Source organism: Schistocerca cancellata, chromosome 5 (genome assembly GCF_023864275.1).
Source record: "Schistocerca cancellata isolate TAMUIC-IGC-003103 chromosome 5, iqSchCanc2.1, whole genome shotgun sequence".
Classification (NCBI taxonomy): domain Eukaryota; kingdom Metazoa; phylum Arthropoda; class Insecta; order Orthoptera; family Acrididae; genus Schistocerca; species Schistocerca cancellata.
The window spans coordinates 91674017-91700594 of record NC_064630.1 but is presented as its reverse complement, the minus strand read 5'-3'; the positions used below and the strand labels follow the sequence as shown (position 1 = coordinate 91700594).

The 26578-nt window shown below is 44.9% G+C and overlaps 1 protein-coding gene across 1 annotated transcript in view; it reads right to left on the bottom strand.

Moving 5' to 3' along the window:
* The window catches only part of LOC126188379 (Down syndrome cell adhesion molecule-like protein Dscam2), a 797799-nt gene that overhangs the window by 104748 nt on the left and 666473 nt on the right, over window positions 1-26578 (bottom strand). The window contains exons 5-6 of the mRNA XM_049929978.1: window positions 18892-19087; window positions 10882-11134 (exon numbers count right to left, since the gene is read on the bottom strand). Coding sequence (XP_049785935.1) covers window positions 10882-11134; window positions 18892-19087 — 449 coding nt within the window. The remainder of the gene's footprint in view (window positions 1-10881; window positions 11135-18891; window positions 19088-26578) is intronic.

The window sequence follows — 26578 nt, the reverse complement described above, 5'->3', positions numbered from 1 at the left end:
GTACGGAGGCTGTTCATGTGTCTTAGGAAGTCACCGAGCTGTTCTGCACCATGGCTCCACACAACGAAAGTACCATCGACGTAATTGTACCACACATTAAATTTGCAAGTCGCCAAGTCCAGCGGCTGTGCTTCGAATTGTTCCATGTAGAAGTTGGCCACCACTGGACTAACAGGACTACCCATGGCGACGCCTTCCAGCTGTTCGTAGAGATCACCATTCCACGTGAAATAGCTCGTGGTGAGACATGCATGGAAGAACTTTTTGATGTCTTGCGGGAAAATGGAACCGATGTGCTCCAGAGCGTGAGTGAGTTGCACTTTCGTAAACACAGAAACATCAAAGCTGACCAGGATGTCGTTTGGTGCAGTTTCTTCAGCCTCTCAGTGAAATGTCCTGAGTCCTTTATGAACGTGTCGGTCTTCCCCACGTGTGGCTGGAGCAGAGAGGCCAAGTGTTTTGCCAGTTTATACGTCGGTTAGCCAGGAGCGCTAACAATCGGTCTTAGTGGAACGTTGTTCTTATGGATCTTGGGTAATCCATACAGCCGAGGTGGTAGGGCTTCTTTGTTGCGCAGGTTTCTCTGTGTGTCCGCCGGCACAGAAGACGCCTTGATTAATCGATATTTATTCCGTGTGATACGCTGCGTCGGATCTGCACTTAGTTTTCGGTACGTTGTCAGATCTAATAGGTCTCGGATCTTTTGCTCATAATCTTCGGTCTTTATTACGACGGTAGCATTCCCTTTATCGGCAGGCAGTACCAATATACTCTTGTCGGCGTTGAGATTCTTAATGGCTTGTACCTCTTCTTTCTTCAGGTTGCAAGCTAGTGGTTTTGCTCGGCGCAGTATCCTGGCTGTTTCAGTGCGTATTTCCTGTCCTTTCACAAGGAAGGGTCCAAATGGCCGCTTCGGTGTTGGCAATGATGTCCTCCATATGTATAGTTCTCGGGATAATAGCGAAATTCCCTCCTTTTTGAAGAACAGACACTTCCTCTTCGGTCAATTGTCGTTCAGTGAGGTTGGCCACTGTGTGTGACATGTCTGGAATCGCCTTGTCGGTCTGCTTCCGGCATCTTTCAAACTTTTTCTTCTGTCGCTCGGTGCAGCGGTCGAGTTCGTTCTGCATGCTCATGTGAGTGATGCTGTCGATCTTGTCCCAGTCGTCTAGATGCATTCGGATACTTAGTTGATAGAAAATTTCCAAAAAGTTCCTGATCCGTTCTTGCCCAAGTCTCTCCGTGTTGTATGAATTCGCTCACGGAGAAAAGCTCGTTCCATTCTGTCGTAGAGACGATGTGCTTGGGCGGTGGTGAATAGGCGCTTACATTTCAAGAACTTCGGTGTAGCACCTTGTAAGCATATTGTCATATCGCTGGCTTAGTTAAGGAATATATTTTCGGGCAGCCGAGGCTGTAGAGTCGAGCGCGGGACACGGAACTGTTACGTTATGTAGTGTGTAGCTCTGCATGTTAGAGGCATTGTTAGCATGGAAGTTGAGGTGTTGCTACAAGTGTTATTACAGTAAAGTGATAAAATATGCAAATTATCCAGAGGAAAGTGCGTCAAGAAGTAATTTAAAAATGAGCAGTGCTGCTGATAACGTATTTGTGCATCTTCTCGTTGCGTGTCGTACGTTACAGTATCAATCATCCGCACCGTGTTCGGTCTCTCAGAATGAACTAATGTGAATCAGCAAAAATTAGTTACCACAAAAGTGTACAAACAAGTGCCAGTGTCTTGTAGCGAGCGTGAGGACGAGCGTTCGATCATCGCGTTTCCGCATTATCAACAATCAGCCTCGCCGCGACGGTTACGCGCAAGCTCGTACATCTGAGAACTGTGAACTGTAAATTTAACTTGTGAACAGTGTTAAAATGTCATTACTAGTGTCAAGGAGGACTGGTACCAAGTATCTGTGTATGCGTGACGAGCGTAAGAACTTTCGTGCGATCACTCGGCTTCCGCATCATAAACAATCACCCGCGTCGTGTCTGTTACGCGTACGCTCGTCCGAATGATATTTTGGACTGTTAATCATCAAGATTGTTAATTGGGATCATCAGGTACGTGGTGTGGACAGGGCGCACTGTCAACCAACGGTCTAGAAAAGCGGAAGTGAAAACAGTTTAAGGGTCCCCCACCCCCACCGGTACTCCCTGGCGTGTTACAACCTTCATCTCGGCACCGTGACAGAAAGGCGAGAGAGGACATCAATCGCGCTTTCTTCTTCCGTCATTAGTCAAGGCGTCGGTACAATCTGCAAATATCCTCCCCGTAGAGGCGTAATACGAGGTGCATTCAAGTTCTAAGGCCTCCGATTTTTTTTCTCCGGACTGGAAAGAGATAGAGACATGCGCATTGTTTTAAAATGAGGCCGCGTTCATTGTCAATACGTCCCAGAGATGGCAGCACCGTACGGCAGATGGAATTTTACCACCAGCGGCGAGAATGAGAACTGTTTTAATACTTAAAATGGCGACGTTTTCCTTACTTGAACAGCGTGCAATCATTCGTTTTCTGAATTTGCGTGGTGTGAAACCAATTGAAATTCATCGACAGTTGAAGGAGACATGTGGTGATGGAGTTATGGATGTGTCGAAAGTGCGTTCATGGGTGCGACAGTTTAATGAAGGCAGAACATCGTGTGACAACAAACCGAAACAACCTTGGGCTCGCACAAGCCGGTCTGACGACATGATCGAGAAAGTGGAGAGAATTGTTTTGGGGGATCTCCGAATGACTGTTGAACAGATCGCCTCCATAGTTGCCATTTCTGTGGGTTCTGTGCACACAATCCTGCATGACGACCTGAAAATGCGAAAAGTGTCATCCAGGTGGGTGTCACGAATGCTGACGGACGACCACATGGCTGCCCGTGTGGCATGTCGCCAAGCAATGTTGACGCGCAACGACAGCATGAATGGGACTTTCTTTTCGTCGGTTGTGACAATGGATGAAACGTGGACGCCATTTTTCAATCCAGAAACAAAGCGCCAGTCAGCTCAATGGAAGCACACAGATTCACCGCCACCAAAAAAATTTCGGGTAACCGCCAGTGCTGAAAAAATGATGGTGTCCATGTTCTGGGACAGCGAGGGCGTAATCCTTACCCATTGCGTTCCAAAGGGCACTACGGTAACAGGTGCATCCTACGAAAATGTTTTGAAGAACAAATTCCTTCCTGCACTGCAACAAAAACGTCCGGGAAGGGCTGCGCGTGTGCTGTTTCACCAAGACAACGCACCCGCACATCGAGCTAACGTTACGCAACAGTTTCTTCGTGATAACAACTTTGAAGTGATTCCTCATGCTCCCTACTCACGCACATTCACCAGCCGTGCTGCTATTGCCTCAGCGATTTTCCAGTGGTCAAAACAGACTCCTAAAGAAGCCTTCGCCGCTGCCATGGAATCATGGCGTCAGCGTTGTGAAAAATGTGTACGTCTGCAGGGAGATTACGTCGAGAAGTAACGCCAGTTTCATCGATTTCGGGTGAGTAGTTAATCAGAAAACAAATCGAAGGCCTTAGAACTTGAATGCACCTCGTACAAAATTGTTAAGGCTTTCGTGGCCACTTGTTGACAAACTGCCTATTGACTTCTGTCTCGGGTTCTTCGGCGGACGTTCATCTAATGATTTTACTAACGTTTCGCCAGCACGAGTGGCTGGCGTTGTTTATTGAGTGCTGTATTTGGTGTACGACATGTACTCAGATCAAGAGCTGTAAGTTAAGGCGGACGAAAGTGCCGCGATGGCTCATCGTCCGTGCCACAGACGTACCCACAGCGACGATATCCAGTTCGGAAGGCATTTGAATGTCTCCATCGCGATGTGTGCGCTCGAGGGAAGTTTACATCTGGTTGTTTGGATTCGAGGTGCTGGATTCTGTGCACGCTACTCCATATATCAGTACATGAATGTTAGCGTTGCAAGTGAATGTTTCTCATAGGACTATCTGGAGAACATTGCTAGAGCAATGCTCATCATTTGCAACGTGTACAGTACCTGTCACCAGCACATTACTTTGCGCGAATTATGTTCCGCCAGTGGTTCTTCCGGCAGTATGCTACCAATTCGAACTTACCTGCCTTAGAATTATTCACAGATGGAATGTAGTCTACACGAGATAGCATTGCAAATTTTAACTGTCAGCACGTATGGACATACGAAAGCTCATATGCAGTTGTTTGATCTCATCTCCAAATGCGGTTTTGCCCCAACGTGTGGACCAATACCATTGGTGATCGGTTAGTTGCACAATACTTACTTGTGAACAAACATACCGGACAGGCACACGCAAACGTCTTGGAAAAAGTCAAACCTCATGTTTTTGAAGGTACTCCACTGATCATTCGTCGACAAGCTCACTTTTTGCATGATGGTGCTCCTGCACATTTTATTCGGACACCTCAGGCAACATCTGATCGTTGGATAGGTAGAGATGGACCCATTGCTTTGCCTTCGCGCTCATCTAATTTGAACCCTGTCGATTTCTAATCGTGGTGTAGTTTAAAGCCATTGCTGTAGTTGTCTCCGGTGTCTGACATGGAATCGCTTTGGAATCGAATTTGGGCAGGTTATGAGCAATTTGGGATCGTTTTCGCAGGACCATGAGACGTGGACTGGAGATCTGTGTTCCGGTGCTCCGGACACAAGTTGTACTGACCTTTTTTACGTATACACGCAGACAACAATACCTGAAATTATACTGTCTTCTTTTGAGAAACGCCTTGTATATACATAAGTATAATTACTTGTTTATCAATATCTATCGCTGCATACTTTGTTGAAACTGACTGAGATGCTTTCTCAAAACCTATGAATCACACGCAATGCGTATTTGATCGTACGTGGAACTTTAATGGTGTAACATCCACGTGATAAATTTTTGGCTACAGTGCGACGAGAGGAAATTATGCCTGTAACAGTTATAAACATTTTCTATTCGACATATGAAAAAATGTAATTGGACATATCTATGTGTATCATACAAAGACAATGATAATTGTAAATTTCTTTTATGATCTGCGTTTGTCTTCTTTTTTTTTTTACCTTTTGTTGGTTGGCTTTTGTAGACTGCGGACGCATATCAAACTGAGGGCTGTTAAGAAATTGTAATTATTTGTTAATTATTACTTGAAAATAGAGTTCATTATTATTATAAATATGAGTGAATAATTATTTGTAACTTTAATCCCTCCCTCAGTAAGCATTATCTGTGTTAATTATTTCTTTCCGCTGCAACGAGCGCAGCCATTGATGATAGCGATTTGTATCGCGTTTTTGTCTGTGTTTTCCTTAGAAACAAATCAAATGTTTGCTTGATGAGGTCTAAATACTGCACAATATGAAAGTATAGTTTATAGCGTTTAATAATCATTTTAAATATTTACTTATTTGCTCTAACAATAGAAAGTATCTATCAATTGTCTGCCGCTATCTTAACAATTATCACAGCGGCAAATTCAAATTACGCAACTCGGCAGACATAAATGCTGAACGTAATACAAATTTATAAAAATAAATGTGCACCGGTGGTCCCGAACTCATTTTAATGAAAATAATTCGAATCAGATTGGTTCTTTAAAAACAGTGCTCATAGCACGATCGTTATAACAAAATTTTCTAGCTGATGTATGGAGCCGAAATTAACTACGCACGAGTTGCGAAGAATATTGTTTCAGGTAACATACGTCAGTGTTGTGCGCGGCTGATATTCTGTGGTTTTAATGATCATTTTGCTGAAGATAACTGTTTCCCTCATAATCCATAGTTGTATAGAATCTGTTGTATGAACTGTGATTTAGTGCCACTTACACAACTTACAGACAACACTTTAACACGACGTTAACTGGGAGTTCTTTAGCAACTTGATCAAATCTTTAGCCGGGAGAAAAATTATTTAGTAATTACTCAATGTAATAAAATAAGTTTATCATTTCCATTTACAAATTAGTCAAATACCAAACCACTGAATAACACAGCGAACGTCACAATGGACCTGCACATATTCTGATAATGAATTACGGTTTTACAACTCCAGAGATTCAGTAACAAATGTATAGGGAAAATACGTCTTGTGTCGGTTGTGAAGTGTACTACTTTTGTTCGCATTACCACGAGTGAATTCCGAAGCATTTTATTACGTCAGCGCGCAAGCGATGCGTGCCGAGAGCCCCACTCCAGTGTTTGAGCACGCGGAATGCGGGAAGAGGCTTTTGCGGAGCCCGGCATACCAGGCCGCGGTAATTAGATCTGCCACGCACATAGCGACCGCTGGAATGCACCAGCGGGGAAATGATGCGGAACCTTCGTTATTTTTTTGAAGGCTTATAAATGCTGCGGTACTTATTCAGCTGGTATCTTTATAGTACGAGGGACGTGCTACAAGTAATGCAACACTTCGCGGTTGAAACATAAAAGGAATTTGTTGTGGGGAAATCGTGGAAGATTCCCTCTTCAGTCCCTATCGTTTGATGAAGTTCCGATACGTGGCGGCGCTGTACGTAGCCTTCAAAATGGCGTCTGTAACGGAGGTGAGTTACAAGCAGAGAGCTATCACTGAGTTTCTTTCTGTGGAAAGCGAACGCACTGCAGATATTCATAGGTACTTGCAGAATGTTTAACGAGACTTGACAGTGAACAAAAGCACAGTGAATCGTTGGACGAGGCGTCTTTCACCATCGCAACACAATCGCGCAAACCTGCCCGATCTCTCGCACGCCGACCGGCCGAACACAACTGTGACTCCAGAATGAGATTTTCACTCTGCAGCGGAGTGTGCGCTGATATGAAACTTCCTGGCAGATTAAAACTGTGTGCCCGACCGAGACTCGAACTTGGGACCTATCCTTTCGCGGGCAAGTGCTCTACCATCTGAGGTACCGAAGCACGACTCACGCCCGGTACTCACAGCTTTACTTGTGCCAGTATCTCGTCTCCTACCTTCCAAACTTTACAGAAGCTCTCCTGCGAACCTTGCAGAACTAGAACTCCTGAAAGAAAAGATATAGCGGAGACATGGCTTAGCCACAGCCCGGGGGATGTTTCCAGAATGAGATTTTCACTCTGCAGCGGAGTGTGCGCTGATATGAAACTTCCTGGCAGATTAAAACTGTGTGCCCGACCGAGACTCGAACTCGGGACCTTTCCTTTCGCGGGCAAGATGGTAGAGCACTTGCCCGCGAAAGGAAAGGTCCCGAGTTCGAGTCTCGGTCGGGCACACAGTTTTAATCTGCCAGGAAGTTTCACAACTGTGACTACTGCAACGTTGGAACGTGTGGACACTCTCATTCGAGGTGATCGACGGATCACAATCAAACAGAATGCTGCAGAATGGATGTCTCCATTGGTAGTGCTCACATACTCGAGCACCAGTTGGGATACTGAACCACTGGGTTCCTCGCCGCCTATCAGAAGACCATAAAGAGCAACAAAGGACCATACACGTACGGACTTGCTTGCGCGTTACGAGGCTAATCGTAACAGATTTTGTCGAAGATCGTCACGGGCGATGTAACATGGGTTCATCACTTCGAACCGGAAACGAAACGGTAATCCTTGGACTGGCGCCACACCACCTCCTTCCCGAAGGAAAGATCAAAGCCCGCACCCTTTGTCGGTAAAATCATGGTGACTGTCTTCTGGGACAGTGAAGGGGTTATTTTGTTAGATGTACACCCTCATGGTGCAACGATCAACTCTGGAGAGTATTGTACTACCCTCAGGAAATTGAAGAAAAGAATACATCGTGTTCGTCGGAAAAAAAAACTGAATGCAAACGGAATTCTCCTTTATGACAGCGCAAGGCATCACACTATCCTCCGAAATCGCGAGGAACTCACAAAACTTGTTTGGAGTGTTCTTCTTTACCCACCCTACAGGCCGGATTTCGTATCTCTCCACTTCCATCTGTTTGGCCTAACGAAAGACGCCCTCCGCGAAAAGCAGTGTGTGGATGATGGGGAGTTATTGATGCAGCGACATGTAGACTCCGACGTCGACTAGTAGAGTGGTACCATGCGGACGTACAGCTCTGGCAGTAAGGTGGCGTAAGGCTGTCGCACTTAACCGAGATTATATTGAAAAATAGGGTTTTGCAGCCAAAAGATTGGGGTATAAATGATGTTTTGGAATCCTGAATATAATTAACCTGTTTGAGAAAAAAGTGTTGCATTACTTATCGACGGCCCTCAAGAGTAATTTGCGCACTCGGGCTTCGCAGCGCGACTCCTCACATGCCAGCGATAAAAAAAAAAGTCTGTCACAAAATTTCGTCTGGCGAGTATATCCGGCAGAAAAAGGACGTTAAAGAGTGGCAATCTGGCAACACTGTAACCACATGTATCGTAACTAGCTCTGTCAAAACCGCTCAGTTGTGCTGTACAGCTGGTGCAGTGGCTAGCGTTTTGGGTTAGCATGCAGGAGGTCGAGGCTTCGATCCTGGGTTCAAGAATATGTTTTTTATTTGGTAAATTTAGTCCAAGTGGTACGGTATCTGGCATCTTAATCGTCGACAGTGATTGCAGCGGGTCCTCTGGAAAAAAACTGCACTTATATACGACAATCATAGAAATGGGACACTGTTCAGCTTTGAAAGGTGCCCTTTCCACGTCGTGGGCTCGAATTTATTCGCACCACTTCCTCAGAAGCAGAACCTGTTTTCTTTGTACCCCCCTCTAATGGTCACATAGATTAGTACCAACTATTATTCTTGCCTCGTTCAGTTCCATTGCATTTCGTTAAAGCCTTACGTTACCATTATGACTAGCAAGATGAATTGCGAATAATGTCCAAATTCGGTTACTATTTGTATGTGTTATCACCATGGTCCCATTAATTGTTTGAACTGTCTATTTCTTGTTTGTCTAACTTCTTATTCGTTGTGTTCAGCGTTACAAAATGTTGCAAATTTAGTGTACATGTGACATAAGAAATGGTGTATATTACAGTATGAAATTATAAAAAAAAATGCACTCCAACCCAGGATTGAACTCTCGACCTCCTGACCTCCTGAATGCTAACCCAAAACTCTGCGCCTGCACCAACTGTGCAGCACGACAGAAACTTGCACCCAGAGGTAGTTACCATACGTGGTGTTACAGTGTTGCCAGATTGACACTCTTTGTCCTTTTTCTACCGGATATACTTGCCAGATGCAATTTTTTAACAGAGGTTTTTTTACCGCTGGCATGTGAGGAGTCGCGCTTCGCAGCCCGAGTGCGCGAATATCGCTTCACCCTGTATAATAACTGGTGATCCCTTTAGGAACCGGCAGTCGACAACGATCGTAAATAAATGTAACGTAATACGTATACATCATCTAAGAGGACCGTTGCTGTTCGATTGCATCGTTGGCGAAAAATAACTCGGAACCGTAACTATCGTAAAATACTTCGGACTAATCATCAAGAACGACCAGAATTGGAATAACCACACGAAGTAACTATTCGAAAAGCAGATGAATGGCTGAGGTTCATTGGAAGTATTTTAAATACTTGTAAAGGCACATGTTCTAGCAGCACAGGTAGAGTATCCCGTATGAAATCATGATAAGTTGCCCCATTGAGCGTAGGTGGAAGAACATAGGGCCCAATCAAGACATCACCAACAATGCCTGCCCAAACGTTCACAGAAAATCTGTGTTGATGACGTGATTGCACAATTGCGTGCGGATTCTCGTCAGCCCACACATGTTGATTGTGAAAATTTACAGTTTGATCACCTTGGAATGAAGCCTCATCCGTAAAGAGAACATTTGCATTGAAATGAGGATTGACACATTGTTGGATGAACCATTCGCAGAAGTGTACCCGTGGAGGCCAATCAGCTGCTATAGTGCCTGCACTCTGGTTCTCCCGTAGCACTCTCCATACAGTGACGTGGTCAACGTTACCTTGTACAGCAGCAACATCTCTGACGCTGACATTAGGGTTATCGTCAACTTCACGAAGAATTGCCTCGTCCATTGCAGGTGTCCTCGTCGTTCTAGGTCTTCCCCAGTCGCGAGTCATAGGCTGGAATGTTCCGTGCCCCCTAAGACGCCGATCAATTCCTTCGAACGTCTTCCTGTCGGGACACCTTCGTTCTGTAAATCTGTCTCGATACAAACGTACCGCGCCACGGTTATTGCCGCCGTGCTAATCCGTACATCAAATGGGCATCTGCCAACTCGGCATTTGTAAACATTGCACTGACTGCAAAACCATGTTCGTGATGAACACTAACCTGTTGATGCTACGTACTGATGTGCTTGATGCTAGTACTGTAGAGCAATGAGTCGCATGTCAACACAAGCACCGAAGTCAACAGCCGGCCGCGGTGGTCTCGCGGTTCTAGGCGCGAAGTCCGGAACCGTGTGACTGCTACGGTCGCAGGTTCGAATCCTGCCTCGGGCATGGATGTGTGTGATGTCCTTAGGATACTTAGGTTTAAGTAGTTATAAGTTCTAGGGGACTGATGACCACAGCTGTTAAGTCCCTTAGTGCTCAGAGCCATTTGAACCAGTTTTGAACCGAAGTCAACATTACCGTCCTTCAATTGGGCCAAATGGCGGTGAATCGAGGATGTACAGTACATACTGACGAAACTAAAATGAGCTGTAACGTGGAAATTAAGCGTTTCCGGACACATGTCCACATAACATCTTTTCTTTATTTGTGTGTGAGGAATGTTTCCTGAAAGTTTGGCCGTACGTTTTTGTAACGCCCTGTATAAAGCATGTCGGAAGGATGTGGAAAACAGTGCAGCCATTGTCGTAATGGAGAAATGGAGCAGTTCATCTGATGTCCAGAAGAGCACGGTCGTTGGCTTTTCGGCCAACTGCTGCCCGGCCGGTGCCACCTGTTGGGTATTACACTACAGCGCCGGTCACTCACCTCCCAGCTGCAGCTCGGCGGCGGCCTGCGCCGTGTCGCCCTCGGTGCGGCGCACCACGCACTGGTACATGCCGCGGTCCTCGCGCCCCACGCTCGCCACCACCAGCAGGTCCCGCGACGGCCCGGGCAGCGGCCGCGCGTCCTTGTACCACGTGATGCCGAGCGGCTGCTGCGGGTGCGCCGAGCCCGACGCGTCGACGCAGCGGAACTCCGCCCTGCCGCCCAGGTGCACGCTCAGCCGCGGCGGCTGAACCTGTCCACACAAACACGTGGCGGACGTCGTACTCAGTAGCACAAAAATGTTTCTAATGCACTTCCTAAACTCTTATACTCGCTGCCTCAGTGCGGAAGTTCCAGAAGATGAATCCAGAGGTCTCTGGTTTAATCCATGGTCGATCCTTCAGGTGGCAACAGCTTAACCATTTTGCCTCAGATGAATGTAGGATGAAGCTGACTGATAAGAAATGAGGAGATACTCTGCTGAATTGACGAGGGAAGGCATATGTTAAAACCGCTGCCTAGCAGAAGCGACAGGGTGATGGGACTTGTACTAAGACATCAAGAAATGACATCCTCGGTAGAAGAGGGAGCTGTAGAGGTCAAAAATTGTAGGGGGAGACAAATATTGGAATATATATAATGGTCAGATTTTTTCGTGTCTAAAGATGCATGTACAAAATAGAAAGTAGTATATTAGTGTCGTCTAATTTGCTTACAGTATAGTAACTCGATTTCCTGGTAAAATTTTGTCTTGTAGGTATGTAATTGCTGTTAGAGAAAGTTTTTTTTTCTTTATTGTAATTCTGAAACCTCATACAAGGTAGGCCGGCAGAAGCAAAACTACGCCGCTCTTCGGCCACAAATAATACATTCAGTACAAGTGGAGACATCGAAAAACGAAACAACACGGTGGATAGATAACAGTAGACACACAAATTTAAATTACATGAAGTCTTTCACAGGTGCAGCTTTCAAAGGAAAACGTTCGACCCTCGGACACTGACAGAGACGACAGAAATGGCACACGTGAACGAAGGGGCACAAACGGCGAAACACTGAACCACTAACATGATGGCACACACAAACACTGGCGACGATCTCCGGCGCGCGGATGTTCACTGTACGTGTACGAGTCTGGGGTCCTGCCATAAGGGGAAAAGGTGGGGGAGGAGGGAGAGGGGAGGGTGTAAATGCTAGTGGCAGAGGAGATGGGAGGGGGAGGAAAGAAGGTAGGGAGGTAGGGGAAGTCCGGGAGGAGGAGGGACGGAGGAAGGGAGGAGGGAGAGATGGGAGAGAGGGTGCCCTTGGGGAAAAAACACAGGGGGTGGAAGGGGAGGATCAAAGTTTGTAGGAGGGGTGGATGGAGGGGATGAGGGCATCATCAGGGAGGGGTAGTTGCTGGAAGCCACCTTGGACGAGGGTAAGGAGAATGGAGAGATGGAGAGCAGGTGGGACGTGGGACGTGGGACGTGGGAATACAGGCGCGGCAGCAGATGGGGGTGGGAGAAGATGGGAGAGACAAGTGGGTGAGGGGGATCAAGTTTACGGGAGGTGTAGAGGATCCGTATCCGTTCGAGGAAGAGGAGGAGGTGCGGGAACGGAATAAGGTCATTGAGGATCCGCGTGGTGGAGGGGAGACGGATGCGATAGGCGAGGCAGAGCGCATGGCGTTCTAGGATTTGAAGGGATTTGTAAAAGGTAGGAGGGGCAGAGATCCAGGTAGGGTGGGCGTAGCATAGGATAGGACTAATGAGGGATTTATAGGTGTGGAGGGTGGTGGAGGGGTCCACACCTCATGTGCAGCCAGAAAGGAGCTTGAGGAGATGGGAGCGTGGCTTGGCTTGGATTGTCCTAAGATGGGGGGTCCAGGAGAGGCGACGCAACTTGAGAGTGGGGGTGAGGGTGATAGGACGGGCATAAATGGTGATATAGAAGTCGAGGAGACGGAGGGAAGTAGTGATTTTGCCTACAATAATCGCCTGGGTCTTGGAAGGATTGTCCTTGAGCAACCACTGGTTGCACCAAGTGGTAAACCGGCTGTTAGAGAAAAAAATCTGTTATTGTTTTCTACAGTGTCTTTTTCAACACCAGATTTTCCATAGACTGATCGTTATGGTCGATCATTTTATTAATTTCGCCATTCGAATGCGCATATAAATAGCTGCCCACACTTTTTCCGATCTTCTACGAGGGTTGCCCAGAAAGTAGTGCACCACTTTTTTTTTCAGCCGGAAACAATGCTACGAATGCAAAAAGTTACGTATGTATTATTTGAATTCTTCTGAGTGAGGGCGCCAAGTTTCCGTCGCTTCTGACAGATAGCGTAGTTGCAGGACTGTTCGAAAATGGCGTCTGTAGGTGATGTACATTACAAGCAACGTACCGGCATTGAATTTCTCACTGCAGAGAAAGGAACTGTGGGGAATATTTACAAACGCTTGTGCAATGTCTATGGAGCATCTAGTGTCGACAGAAGTACAGTTAGTGGGTGGGCACGGAGGGTGAGGTCATCAGAAGGTGGTTCGGCGGAGCGCCACGATTTGCAGCAGTCGGGGAGACCATCTACGGCTGTCGCACCTGATCTAGCCCCCCTCGGACTTCCACTTCTTTGGGCCGTTACAGGATGCCATTCGTGGAAGACATTTTGAGGACGATGAGGAGATGATTCACGCAGTGAAGCACTGGCTCCACCACCAGGACAAGGATTGGTACCGACAGGGCATGCAGGCCCTTGTTTCGCGCTGGAGGAAGGCCATAGAACGGGATGGAGATTACGTGGAAAAATAGGTTGTGTAGATAAAACACCATTCTTTCGTGTGTGTGTGTAATTCTCATTATGTTCAATAAAGAATTGTTGGAGAAAAAATGCAGTGCATTACTTTCTGGGCAACCCTCGTACATTTTTAATGTAGTTGAAACGGGAGTTGACTTATGATTCCGTCAAGTTACTCGTTTCTACATTGGTGCGAACTTGTTTTCTCTGAACAATCCTTGCCACTGCAGGTAAAAATAAAAAAAAGTAAAATCGTAGTACCTGTTTCTAAGAACCAAACCATGAAATGATTCTGACACAACAGTCACTAATTTCCACTTCGAGACGGCATCATCAGCAGACTCGAAAGTACAAAACGTGAGTGCCGAAGTGGCGTCCAATTCAAAGACTTGCCTCAGGCAATTTCCTTACATCAAATTATTATTAGCAGTTTATGTCAACACTACAATCCTTGTTCACTTTAATATAACGAAAACAAAAAAAGCAATAATAAATAAATCTGCGTGACTTTACGACTACAGAAAATAGGTACACTTGTTGCTCCGGTAGCTGAAATCTTTTTGTGTTGTATGGTTTTCGTTTCGTGGTAAAAGAATAAAATAAACAAATTACGTAGTGCAGACTAATTATAAAGTCCGTTAGGCATTTCAAAACATAGGTACAGACAAATGTCAAATAATAACAGAACAAATGATAAAGTATGTAAAACATATACTTTCAAAATTCTTTTACAATGTTTATAAGTTGTCTATGTATCCACCCTACGTTACACATCACTTACTTAATCGGTAATCAAAAATTCCGCCTATAAGCGACCCAGGTATCAGATGAGGCACTAAGAACAGGTGGTACAAATTTCCGAGTAGAGGTGGAATATCAAATCTATCCTTGGCGTAACACCACAAGAAAATATCACATGCCGTAAAGTTGACGATATTGGTGAGCACTTGAGTAGCATCAGATCAGCAGCCGCTACTACGGCCGGCATTTGCTAACCATTTTTGTTTTAAACGATTTGCTCTATATATTCAATGCTGGGCACTTGTACTACTCCAAGATGAAGAGGTCGGCACAGGAATGCGTCATATGTATTTTTGGGATTTGTTATTAGGTAAGTATATTCGAAGTGAGAGGTTAATTTTATTCAGGCATTGAATACAGTCATGAGTATTAAAACGCCTTATATTGCGTTAAATAAATGTCTTTATCACATCCTAACTTTCAGTGATGAGTTCTACTTGTCATTATGTCTATTGTACGAATAAGAGTCTCATTTATGATCAGGAACTATCCTCTGCTGGGACTAACAGCTCAATTACAATTTAGTGAAACGATAAACTCGAACTCCGCATTAACTCAATGGATTTTTGTAAGATTTATTTTATCGCTGTGCAGTTGTTTTCAAACGACTGCGTACAATACTTCTAAATTAAGTCACTCACTGCTTATTGCTCGAAGAACGTGAAGTGAATTATGAGTATTAATTACGATTGGTAAAATGAGGGAAGCCGAAACCGAGAGTATAAAATTGTCACCTGTTTTCGAAATGCGGCCCCCAACCATCTATAAAACACTTTTGAAATATTATGTACTCTCCACAAGGAATTTATGAAACTCATTCTATTGTTGTTTGTAAGGTGCAAATAAGATCTTGCCCTTGTCTTTTCCCCGCTTTAAGAAGCTTACGAATCCACTAATGTTTATGAGCACGGAAAAATTTTGTATCTGTTTGCCACCAGTAGAGATCTGTTTAGCAGTCTTTAGTATAATTTGAAAGTGCGTAAAGAAATATTATGTGAATACGTTAAGTCACGTCCACACTGATTGCCATACACCGCTAGATGACAATGGCCTTGTTTTCACAAAGGCAAGAGTCTAATTCATTACAGCAGCCAATTTGCTTGAAATATTTATAAATTTTACACACAGTCCTTCTTCGTAAATAAGTCTACCTATTGGTGAAAACTGTATAAAATAGCTAAAGAAGTTTATGAGATTAGCCACAAGTTATAGACAGAGGGTATAGCAGATATGGTAGAAGAAGAAGAAGAAGAAGAAGATGCTTTGCAGTTTACACGTAGCATACAATCTAGATGTCGGCACCTCATTTTGTCTAGATAAAGTAGAAAATTCGTTAGTTTATTTTAGTAGAAAACTGTTTCACCCATCAGAAAAGGGACGGTAAGATAGATGGGAAGAAGAGGAGCCCAGGGGATATTACAGTTCCGTATAATACTTCACTACAAACTCTGCTAGAAGCTATGCACTAAAGTTGGGTAATATGAGAGTTGTCTAGATAGTAAGTTCCAATCGGTTGCGAAATGGACACCACAGTGAAAACCCGATGAAGCTTTGGGTAGTGTCTCTAGTATGACCGTCGATGGCATTAAGACGTTCTTTTCAGTTGTGAGCGCACTGTGAGCCAGTAAAGGTGCCTAGAACAACGATGTCTCCCGCCAAGTAGGAGGGATCGATGAGAGGCTTCGCCTTAATGAATGCAGCCCACGTAACACAACTGCCACGCAATTCCTTCTTCATGGCAATTCTCAGCCGCACTCTGCAGGGGAAATGAAGACGCTCCTGCAGCCTTTTCGATGGGAAGTGTTCGGTCACCCACAACACAGCCCTAAATGGCTCGTCCTGAGTATGATCTCTTTACACATGAAACGCTGGATACGAAGACAACACTTGGGCGCAGGCTACACGCTATAGACCAGCGTAGAGAATTATGGGAAAGCACAGGCGGCTGCCTTCTATGACGATGGTATTGGAAATTTGGTATAACGCTCCGACAAATGTCTATGTCGGAGCAGCGACTATGTAGAGAAGTATGAGTGTAGCTAACTCTTGCAAATAAAATGTTTCTGATTTTCACTGTGGCTTCCTTTTAGCGACTGATCGGAACTTACCTTCTGCACAACCCCCGTATGTTGTGGATTTCTAACATTAGGGAGGGACAAGTATCTTCTCCAACATATTTTGGCCTCTTCAGATTTCTTTCCCTTTTCAAGCCAGTACAGCATGCCTCTCTCCAATATAATCTGGACTAGTGGTTAAATGCTAAATATCGTCAGGAGTTCCTCTGTCCTATGGCTCCATACACTACTGTCAGGCACAGAAGTTAGATTCGTTGTGTTTGTCTTAATAGCTACGTGGGTCTATATCCTCTTTTCACAGCCAAAAATATCTGTGATGTTTGTGATAGTTTGTTGAGGAATTGTACGCCCATCTGGTACATGAGTAGCACATGCGCCTGAAAGATTGCTTTAATAGGGTGAACAGTATATAAACCTACAAATTTTGGGAGGTTGTAGGGGACATCAAAACAAGTATTTTTCCCCTGATGTCATTTTTTCGTAGGAGGAATATTTAAACCGGTAGAGGAAGATTTCTCTGGCGGAAAATTAATTAAACCAACAAACACTTTTCCATTTTTTTTATAACAAAGAGACAACACATTAACACAACCCAATTTCAAGTATAGTAGATTTTCAAAAATGCCTCCATTGACACGTAAACAAATGTTACACCGTCGGATCATGTTCTGTCTGACACGGGCAAAACCCCCAGAAGTATCCTGAATTGTTCATGCTGCTGCTACTATCCGGGCAACCAGATCCTCTTCTGATGCAACAGGAGTTGCGTAAACAAGGTTGCGCATCTCTCCCACACAGAAAAGTCCAGAGGGGACATATCTGGGGATCAAGCAGGCCATAGTACAGGTCCACCTCTGCCAATCATGTTGGAACCACATGCGTTGTCTTTTAGGGAGCGGGACGTCTTCCAGCAATTCTGGCAATGCTCTGACGAGAAAATTGTAATAGTGCCCTCCATTTAACGGCCTACGTAGCAGATACGGCCCAATTAAACAGTCCCCAACAATACCGACCCACACATTAACAAAGAACCGCATTTTATGAGCGCTAGTAACTGTGGCATGTGGGTTATCCTCACTCCAAACATGCGAATTGTGCATGTTGAAGACTCCATCACGCGCGAACGTTGCTTCATCGGTAAACAAAACAGAGAATGGAAATGTAGGATGCATTTCACACTGTTCCAGGTACCACTACGAAAACTGTGCTCTGGGTGGATAATCAACTGGTTCCAGGTTATGGACCCGCTGTAAGTGAAATGGACGCAACAATTGCTCTCGAAGGACTGTTCTTACATTTGTCTGATTCGTCCCCATGTTACGTGCAATTGCACGAGTGCTGATTGAAGGATCCCGCTCTACAGCCGGCCATTGTGGCCGAGCGATTCTAGGCGCTTCAGTCTGGAGCCGCGCGACCGCCACGGTCACAGGTTCGAAACCTGTCTCGGGCATGGATGTGTGTGTTGTCCTTCGGTTAGTTACGTTTAAGTAGTTCTAAGTTGTAGGGGACTGATGGCCTTAGATGTTAAGTCCCATAGTGCTCAGAGCCATTTGAACCATTTTTGAACCCGCTCTACATGCTGCAAGACAGCATCCTCAAATTGCAACGTTCTTACCGTGCGACGGCCTCCCTGTCCAGGTAATCTGCTAAATGACCCGGTCTCACGCAGACGTTGGGACACAGCAGCAAAGCTCGTATGATGCGGTAAACGGCGATTAGGATATTGTTGTTGATAAACCCGCTGTGCAGCTCGTCCGTTGTGGTGCGCTACGTAGTACGTACCAACCATATCAGTGTACTCACTCCACGTGAATCGCTCCATTAGTAAACAGAGACAATGCACTACTACACTGGTGGACATCAGTTGCCTACAACTGAAGAGCATAATACGCCCTCTAACAACTGAAGGTCGTAATATGCCCTCTAACAACTGAAGAGCATAATACAGCCTCCACCGGTTTAAATACTCTTCATATTAAAAAATGACATAAGGGAAAAATATTTGTTTTGATGTCTCCTACAATCTCCCAGAGTTTGTCGGTTTAAATACTTTTCACCCAGTATATGGCTTATGGCTGGGTTGGCACATAATCATAGCACTAGCAAATGCTATTATAAAAGTCAAAGGCAGGCAGACGTTCGTCAACAGACGTTGATATCATTATTGTCATGGGTAAGGTCCAAGTGAAGGTGGTCTTCTTCTGTGTTCCTTCGACTTTTTATCAAGCGTAAAATATTTTCCTCTTTTAGATCCATGGCCTATGTAGATATGGTATTGTATTATGACCCGTTGCCGCTGGAGGCGGTACATGTAGGAGGCTAGAGGATGCAAAGCTCTTTGGAAGTGAGACGCACACGCACCTCGACCCGGAGCGGGGTGACGACGGTGAGGCGGAGGTCAGCGCTGGCCTCACCGCCCGCGTTGGAGGCTACGCAGCGGTAGACACCCGCATCCTCCGACACCGCCGCCTCCACCACCAGCACGGGACCCAGCAGGCGCGTGCGAGGGCCCGCCACTACCGACGCTGGTTCTGGGCCCGCCGTCAGCGAGAACCACCTGTGGGACAAAAGGAAATCACGTCAGCGAGAATCACCTATGGGACAAAAGGAAATCACGTCAGCGAGAATCACCTGTGGGACAAAAGGAAATCACGTCAGCGAGAAACACCTGTGGGACAAAAGGAAATCACGTCAGCAAGAATCATCTGAGGGACAAAAGGAAATCACGTCAGCGAGAACCACCTGTGGGACAAAAGGAAATCACGTCAGCGAGAATAATCTGAGGGACAAAAGGAAATCACGTCAGCGAGAACCACCTGTGGGACAAAAGGAAATCACGTCAACGAGAATCACCTGTGGAACAAAAGGAAATCACGTCAGCGAGAATCACCTGCAAGACAAAGACTGCGACATCAGGAGGGGGCAGAGGCGGAATAACCAGCCAGGCATCAGGAAATCATATCACACTAGCGAGAACCACCTGCTGGACAAGAGTGGGCACATCATCAGCCATAGGAACACGTGCCAGATGAAAGCAATCACATCATGTCAGAGAATCAACTGCCAGACAAAAGCAGCACATCACGTTAGCGAAAACTACCTGCTAGACAAAGAAAGTCAAATCATGTCAGTGAGAATCGCCTCCCAGACAATGAGAGTCCCATCAAAAAGATCTGCCTGCTAGACAAAGGCAATCACATCAGTCAGAATCCTCTACCGGCACATGCAATGACATTAGAGAGAACCACCTGCCACTCAAAAGTAATGTGTGTTCGTGAATCATTTAATATTTGGCAGTCTTGAAGATGTGGGCATATAGCCAAATATACACCTTGCAAGCCTATATACGGGATTTTTTGCCCCATTCGTATAAGCAGCGTGGTAAAAATGACTGTACGTATCTATTTACGCCCTAATCTTTGTTAGCATACGCCGGCCGGAGCGGCTGTGCGGTTCTAGGCGCTACAGTCTGGAGCCGAGCGACCGCTACGGTCGCAGGTTCAAATCCTGCCTCGGGCATGGATGTGTGTGATGTCCTTAGGTTACTTAGGTTTAATTAGTTCTAAGTTCTAGGCGGCTGATGACCTGAGTAGTTAAGTCGCATTGTGCTCAGAGCCATTTGAACCGTTTCTTAGCATACAACCTTCCACGAACAGGTGTACCACAAGATTTATTCAGACACAATCAGCGATAATGACGATTCCGTCTAAGCTCTCCAGGAAACTCTGTTCAGGTTACGCCTACATGTCCTGATCATAGGTTTGCGTTTAAATTTTTTCGATGTCCACAGTCATGCCTAGATGAAAGGAATCCCGATACTGAAACAGTACTTTAGAGTTAGGTTCAGTTGCGTCTTGTGTGTGGTTTTCTCTACTGTGTCAGTGCACTGTAACGGAATACAGTCAAAAAACCAATTTCCATTCGTCTTCCCTATCACTGTTTTCACCTGTTTCTACATTTTCATAGAACTCCATATTACAATTCCTCATAATTAAACTATGCAAATGGGCTCAATAAGAAAACAAGTTATATTGTAAATGGATCATTCAGCGTAATTTATCTTTTTATGGACATTACTCTGCATTTATTAACATTTACAGCAAACTGCCATTATTAGGGGAGATGGTCCAAATTTCGCATAGGGTTTAAATTTGGGCTAGTTGGATGTCAAATAGCGGTTGGTGCTGAAGCCTGGGAAACAAGGTAAAAAACGCTTCAGGCAACGTCAGTCGCTTTGTAAAATTGTCACGTCACTTACAACAAGCAATATGGTCAACATAAACTCAATTACGGCCGCCCGCACTGAAACTTTTGCTGGCATGCATTCTTTATTTTTTCATACAGTTTCTGCGCTTAGTCTTCGTCGTAGTACGTCATATTAAGGGTAATCTTAGATTTTAGAATATCTTTAGTCCTAATAACTCCCATTTTCGTTGGTTTGAAATTATTCTAAAAATTCAGTAGTAGTATTGGTCTAAATTTGGGCTATTAAGGACGGCATAATTTTGCACTGTAGCCAAATTTTGGACAATTTTTTCAAAATGTCTAACATTTGCTATTTTCCCTCTGGAATGCCAAGAACAAAGCGAAAATATATTCCACAGGAAAGGGGAAAAATGGAACGAAACAGGTACAACCAATTCGATTCGTGCAGTCTGTGAGAAAGCTATATGAACACTAACGCAGCTAAATTACTGAATATGCTACGCTCGATGTTACAGGCATTTAGGAAGGCTCAAGTTTCTCCTTTAAAATTAATTTCACAGAAAACTGGAAGAAATCTTGTATTAGGTGGGGAATTGACGTCTTACGTACTTCAAACCGAACTGAAATTCTGTGGCTTCACACATGGCGACCTACGGTGGTCAGCGTATCAGTTAGGGAAAAGAGACGGTCTACAACATTCGCTGGAGAAAGAAGAGTCTGGAAGGGCTTGGGTGTATTTATTTTTGCATCGTCTCTGCTGTACCGAGGATTAACGCCTGTAGTGGCAGCAACCAACATCACATCAGTGGTTTGAGGATGCATAATACACAGCGGACAAATTTCCGGGCCATCCACAAGGAGGTGATCCAAGTGCCACTGGAAGCTGCAGGCCACACGAACCTCTTTTCCACAAGATACGTGATTGGAGATAAGCACGATTGTATCCTAAACCCGATTGGTATTTACTGCAGTTCTCAGTCCAGATCAGACCAGTACGCCCTGAGTGAATTTTCCTAGGTCAGGCGACTTTTCTGCAAGGATTCCATCAATCAGGATTCTCAATTGAGAGCTACCTCCACGACATCGCAGCCGTTAACGTCTGAACTTGCGGTCCAAGAGCTGCCATCTGTGACCTCCTCACTGAAGAAGAAGGGAAATCCATCATCGTGGCAGACATGTGGACTTATAAATGTATTTCTGTTTACTGTTCAAATGGCTACACACTGGACTTAGAGAATTTTGCTCCATACGGGTCTTACATTTTCTTCATTCAGTAGGCACTTCAACACTGAGCATGTTAAGGGACTTTGAATTTTATAAAGTGTGTGTTTAAGGAACTTAGGCTCAGTGACAAACGGAATGGTCTTTAGTAGCTAGAAGCATCATTGTTCTATTTTAAGAAGTGACTTACTTTAGTTTTGTTGCAATCCGCAACCAATTAGTTGTGCTATTAATCTATTAATCTTTAATAAATAAACTTCTTAAATAATCACCACTGGGTATATTTTGTGCCGCCGTCAGCCGACATATTAACCATAAAAAGGTCAGCGGCTGCTAAAGAAGTTTATGTTTGCGACTTTTATGAACAGAATAGGATGTTTTACAATACGTTACCACATTTTTTGATAAATCACAGTGATATAAAAATAAAAAAATGCCATGTTATTTTTCACTTTATGCAATGTTTATAATATTTTTTCTTTAACAAGACTGTTTTTCATTCGTAGTACTAAGGTGTTTTTTTAACGATAGCTCAATTTTTTTAGAACTAGCTCAAATTTAGACCACACCTCTAAGTTTTGTCAACTTGCCAATGTTTTTTAAATTCGAAACAAGAAAAGGTAGTAAGGTTATATTGCATTTTACCATCAAGGTTCAAAGCAGAACTCTTTCTTTACTTTATTTTCAACAGTATGTGAGTTATGCTTGAAAAAGTAAATGGCTCTGAGCACTATGGGACTTAACATCTATGGTCATCAGTCCGCTAGAACTTAGAACTACTTAAACCTAACTAACCTAAGGACAGCACACAACACCCAGTCATCACGAGGCAGAGAAAATCCCTGACCCCGCCGGGAATGAAAAAGTAAATGGTAGTCAGAATTTAGACCACTTCCTCTACATTAAGTGGAAATTTTAATCAGGTCTTTCTGGATTTTATTATAATCATCCAACGAAAATATATTACTATAAACAGTAATAATTTAAGCGAATAATCTGTTAGTATCACTTATTCTGTCTAATAAATCGTTTATGTAAATTTAGAGCACCACAGATCCTGTTAAACTTGCGTGAGTATACTTGATGCTAATTTTGTTTCAGTTGAATATTCAAAGTCCAGTTATATGTCCATATTGAGGTAATTTTATCATCACTCGACAGTGACCTACAGTGTCAAGTGCCTTTTGGAAATGTGTGGAGATGGATCCTATCTGATGATTCTATCTGTTCGCATGCATCTACTAGAGTCAGTGGCCACAAACGATGCGAAGGAAGTGGATGTGATGTCGATAGTTTGCTGCTGAAGCCTACACAGTCCATTTGTCTCTGCACAGTCCCGGTAGAAATGTGTCCCTGACCCCAAAAAACTGTCAGCGATATGACTCACAACAGATTGTCGATCGCCCAATATGACTCTCCAGAGTCTACGTTATTTCTGTTTGTCAAACACCTGTAGTTGTCCTGTGCAACAGTTTATGCACGTGCAAATTTTGGTACTATGAGGGCTCTTCAGTAAGTAAGGTCCGATCGGTCACGTAATGAAAACGACTGTGAAAATCAAAAATGTTTTATTTGCAACAATTAGCTACACCTTTCAGCTACTTCTCTCCATAGTCACTGCTCTGACTTAGATATTGGTCGTAGCGTTTTACCAGATTCCAATACCCTCGTCATAGAAGGCAGCTGCTTTTACTTTTCGCCAATTCTCTACGCTGGTCTACAGCTCGTTGTGTCAAAGTGTTGTCTTCGTAGCCAGCGGTTCATGTGGTTAGAGGTGAAACTCCAATTACAGGCTGTGTTGTGGGTGAGCTAACACTTCCCACTGGAAACGCTGGAGGAACATTTTCTTTCCTCACGCAGAGTGTGACAGAGAATTGTCATTAAGAAGGACATGCATGACAATTATGTTACGTTGGCTCCATGGAATCAGGTGAAATGTTTCGGCAGGCACTTATACTTGGCCAGGAGACAATGTTGTAGGCATCTCTATGTGCTCACTGAGCGACGTGGCGCGGTCGAGAGGCATACTAGAGGCACTGCTCAACACATCTGTGCAACGCTTCATCGGGTGTTCAGTGTCGTTCCGTTTCACGACCTATCGGAACTTACTTTCCGAATCACGTACGCGTACACAACCATTACTCTATGACGCAAACAAACGGGTTATACTCGTCTGGTGTGAGACGTTCCCTGGGGGCGTCCATCGGGGGCCGAACCGCACCATAACCCTGAGTTCGGTGTGGGGTGATGGAGGGGTGAAGTGGACTGCGGTAGTCGTCGTGGGGTTATGGACCACTGCGGCTGCGACGGGGACGGAGCCTCTCCGTCGTTTCTAGGTCCCCGGTTCACATACATACATACTTTCTGAATAGCTCTCGGTAGCCTAAATTTTTTTTCTAATATTCTATACGCTATGACACGTTTTGTAGCGATTATTGTCATCCTATGTTCAGAGTTGGATAGCTCACCCATCCAGATAGCTGCATGTGTTGGCGGACAGCTTCAGCCTGGATGCGGTTTTTAGGCGGTTTTCCACATTCGAATAGGTGAATACTGCGCGGGTACCAACATAACGCATCAGTTATACGATTTGCAAAGATTTAGAAAATGTTCGCACATTTTCACGTGGACGCAGGTAGTTAGGGTACGCAGATTCTGTCCAGAGGTGGAGGAGTGCCGACAGGAATGGCATCCAACCCACCCTCTGACATTAAGAGCACCACATCCGATAATTAACCTGGCGTGCGGGATAAAGGCAAAAGGTAAAAGAAGTAGGAAGAAAGAAAGAGAATTTCAAATTTAGTTATCTCGCGATGGGCTGCCATATTCACTGAAAAACTGTCTGTAACAGACAGCTCAGATACCGTTTGCGTGGCAGCTCCAGGCGGTGAAAATGAAAGGGGCTTCTCCCAGTTTGTGGGCTCAGAAAATGTTAGCAGCCTGCGCATATTTAGAATTGGTTATCTAGCCTCTACCTGACCGTGCAATGTTTTGGTAACGTTCCTACTTGCTGCGAGTCTCTGATTCTTTTCGATACTGGAAAAATGTGGGAGGAAAGAAATTTGAAAGCACAGCGAAAAGGCTTTGAGAGTGCTAAGGTGGTAGCCGCACTGGGTTATCACAGAGTGTCTGGACAGGCAGTGAATTCCTCGCACCGAGCTCTTCGCAGCACAGCACGTGGCCATGGATCTTGTGATATCAACGTTCGATACCACACTTGCTAGGGGTTGCAGATACCGACCGAGGTCCGTAATAGATATAGCTGGACCTGCCAGTCGCGACTAGCTTGTGACAAGTATCTAGCGACCTCTCGTTCACTCTTGCTCGGGACGGCAACTAGAAATGTAGCATAGCCTTCAACTGATAGGAAGCAACCTCTAGCAAGGCGCTTAGTCAAGTATGGCATACGTAAAGCCTCTCTAGATATCTGTTTGTAATTATACGTATGCAGCATATGAAGAAGCCTGTAACACAAGTTAAGTACAATATATATTTCTTTTTACCAACGATTACTAATTATTTCAGTCGTTGCAGATACAGTCTATGCAGCCTGCTCCTTACCGACTTCACTGCCAAACCTGCTATATATGTTTCTAGTTAGCATTGGCCACCTGTCATCATTACAACTGACGACGACAATCATAACAGATCTGATCTGCGGGAACGATGTCAAGACTAGCTGACGAGGCACCAGTACTTCTTGATGGCACGCGAGCTCACCCTTGGGCACTGACAGCAGGGGTCTGAGGACGTTTGTAAGTCTGCACACTTTTGCATATTAAATAAATGTCATTACAGATACCGCTGTGTCAATAATGCCTCCACATATGAACCGGACGTCTCACGCACACTCTGTGCTCGACCTTCTGTTCATAATGCTACTCCAGCACACCGGGCGCAACAGAAGTCATGAACAGCTAAACTGTTGTTACTGCATGCAGCTGCTGGTCCAAGCCCAAACTCAGTAGGTGCCGGGCATGGCGCCGGGTAGACCATTCATGGCGTGGCTGGTACCACAATCCGGTAGTATTCTGACTTCACAAAAGAGAGCAGCTTTTAATCACGTAAGAGGTCACAGACCAGAGCTAGCCAGCTGAGACACTGTAACTGTTCCTTTTTGCCACAGAGGTATCTCATACTGACGCAGTCACAACGGTGTCATCTTCGGCACTTAGGCGTCATCGGATGCGGACACGGAAGGGTATGTGGCCAGCACACCGTTCTCCTCCCCATTGTCAGCTACTGTCTTGAAAACATCAAAAATGTGTGCCTGCTGTCCAGATCAAGGCTAGAAGAACCAGGCTTGATCTCGTTATTGGAACATTACACGCACCACGCTGGTTGTGTATGATGATGATGAATGGAATCCGGCAACGTTCATTCTCCTTTCGGCTTCCAAACAGGGGTAACACCGTGGTGTAGGTGTACGCAGAACACGGATTCGTCTGTAAAGAAGATGTGGTTCTGTTCGCCTCTCCAGTGTTGTCAACAGATGTCGGAATGCTCCACTCCGGGCTACGTTCAGGGAAGCTGCAACAATGGAGCTTACAGTCTGTGATATTCCAAACGATCATGCACAGATGAGCGAACGGAGTCTGTTCTCTCGTGCGCAAGTCGTGTG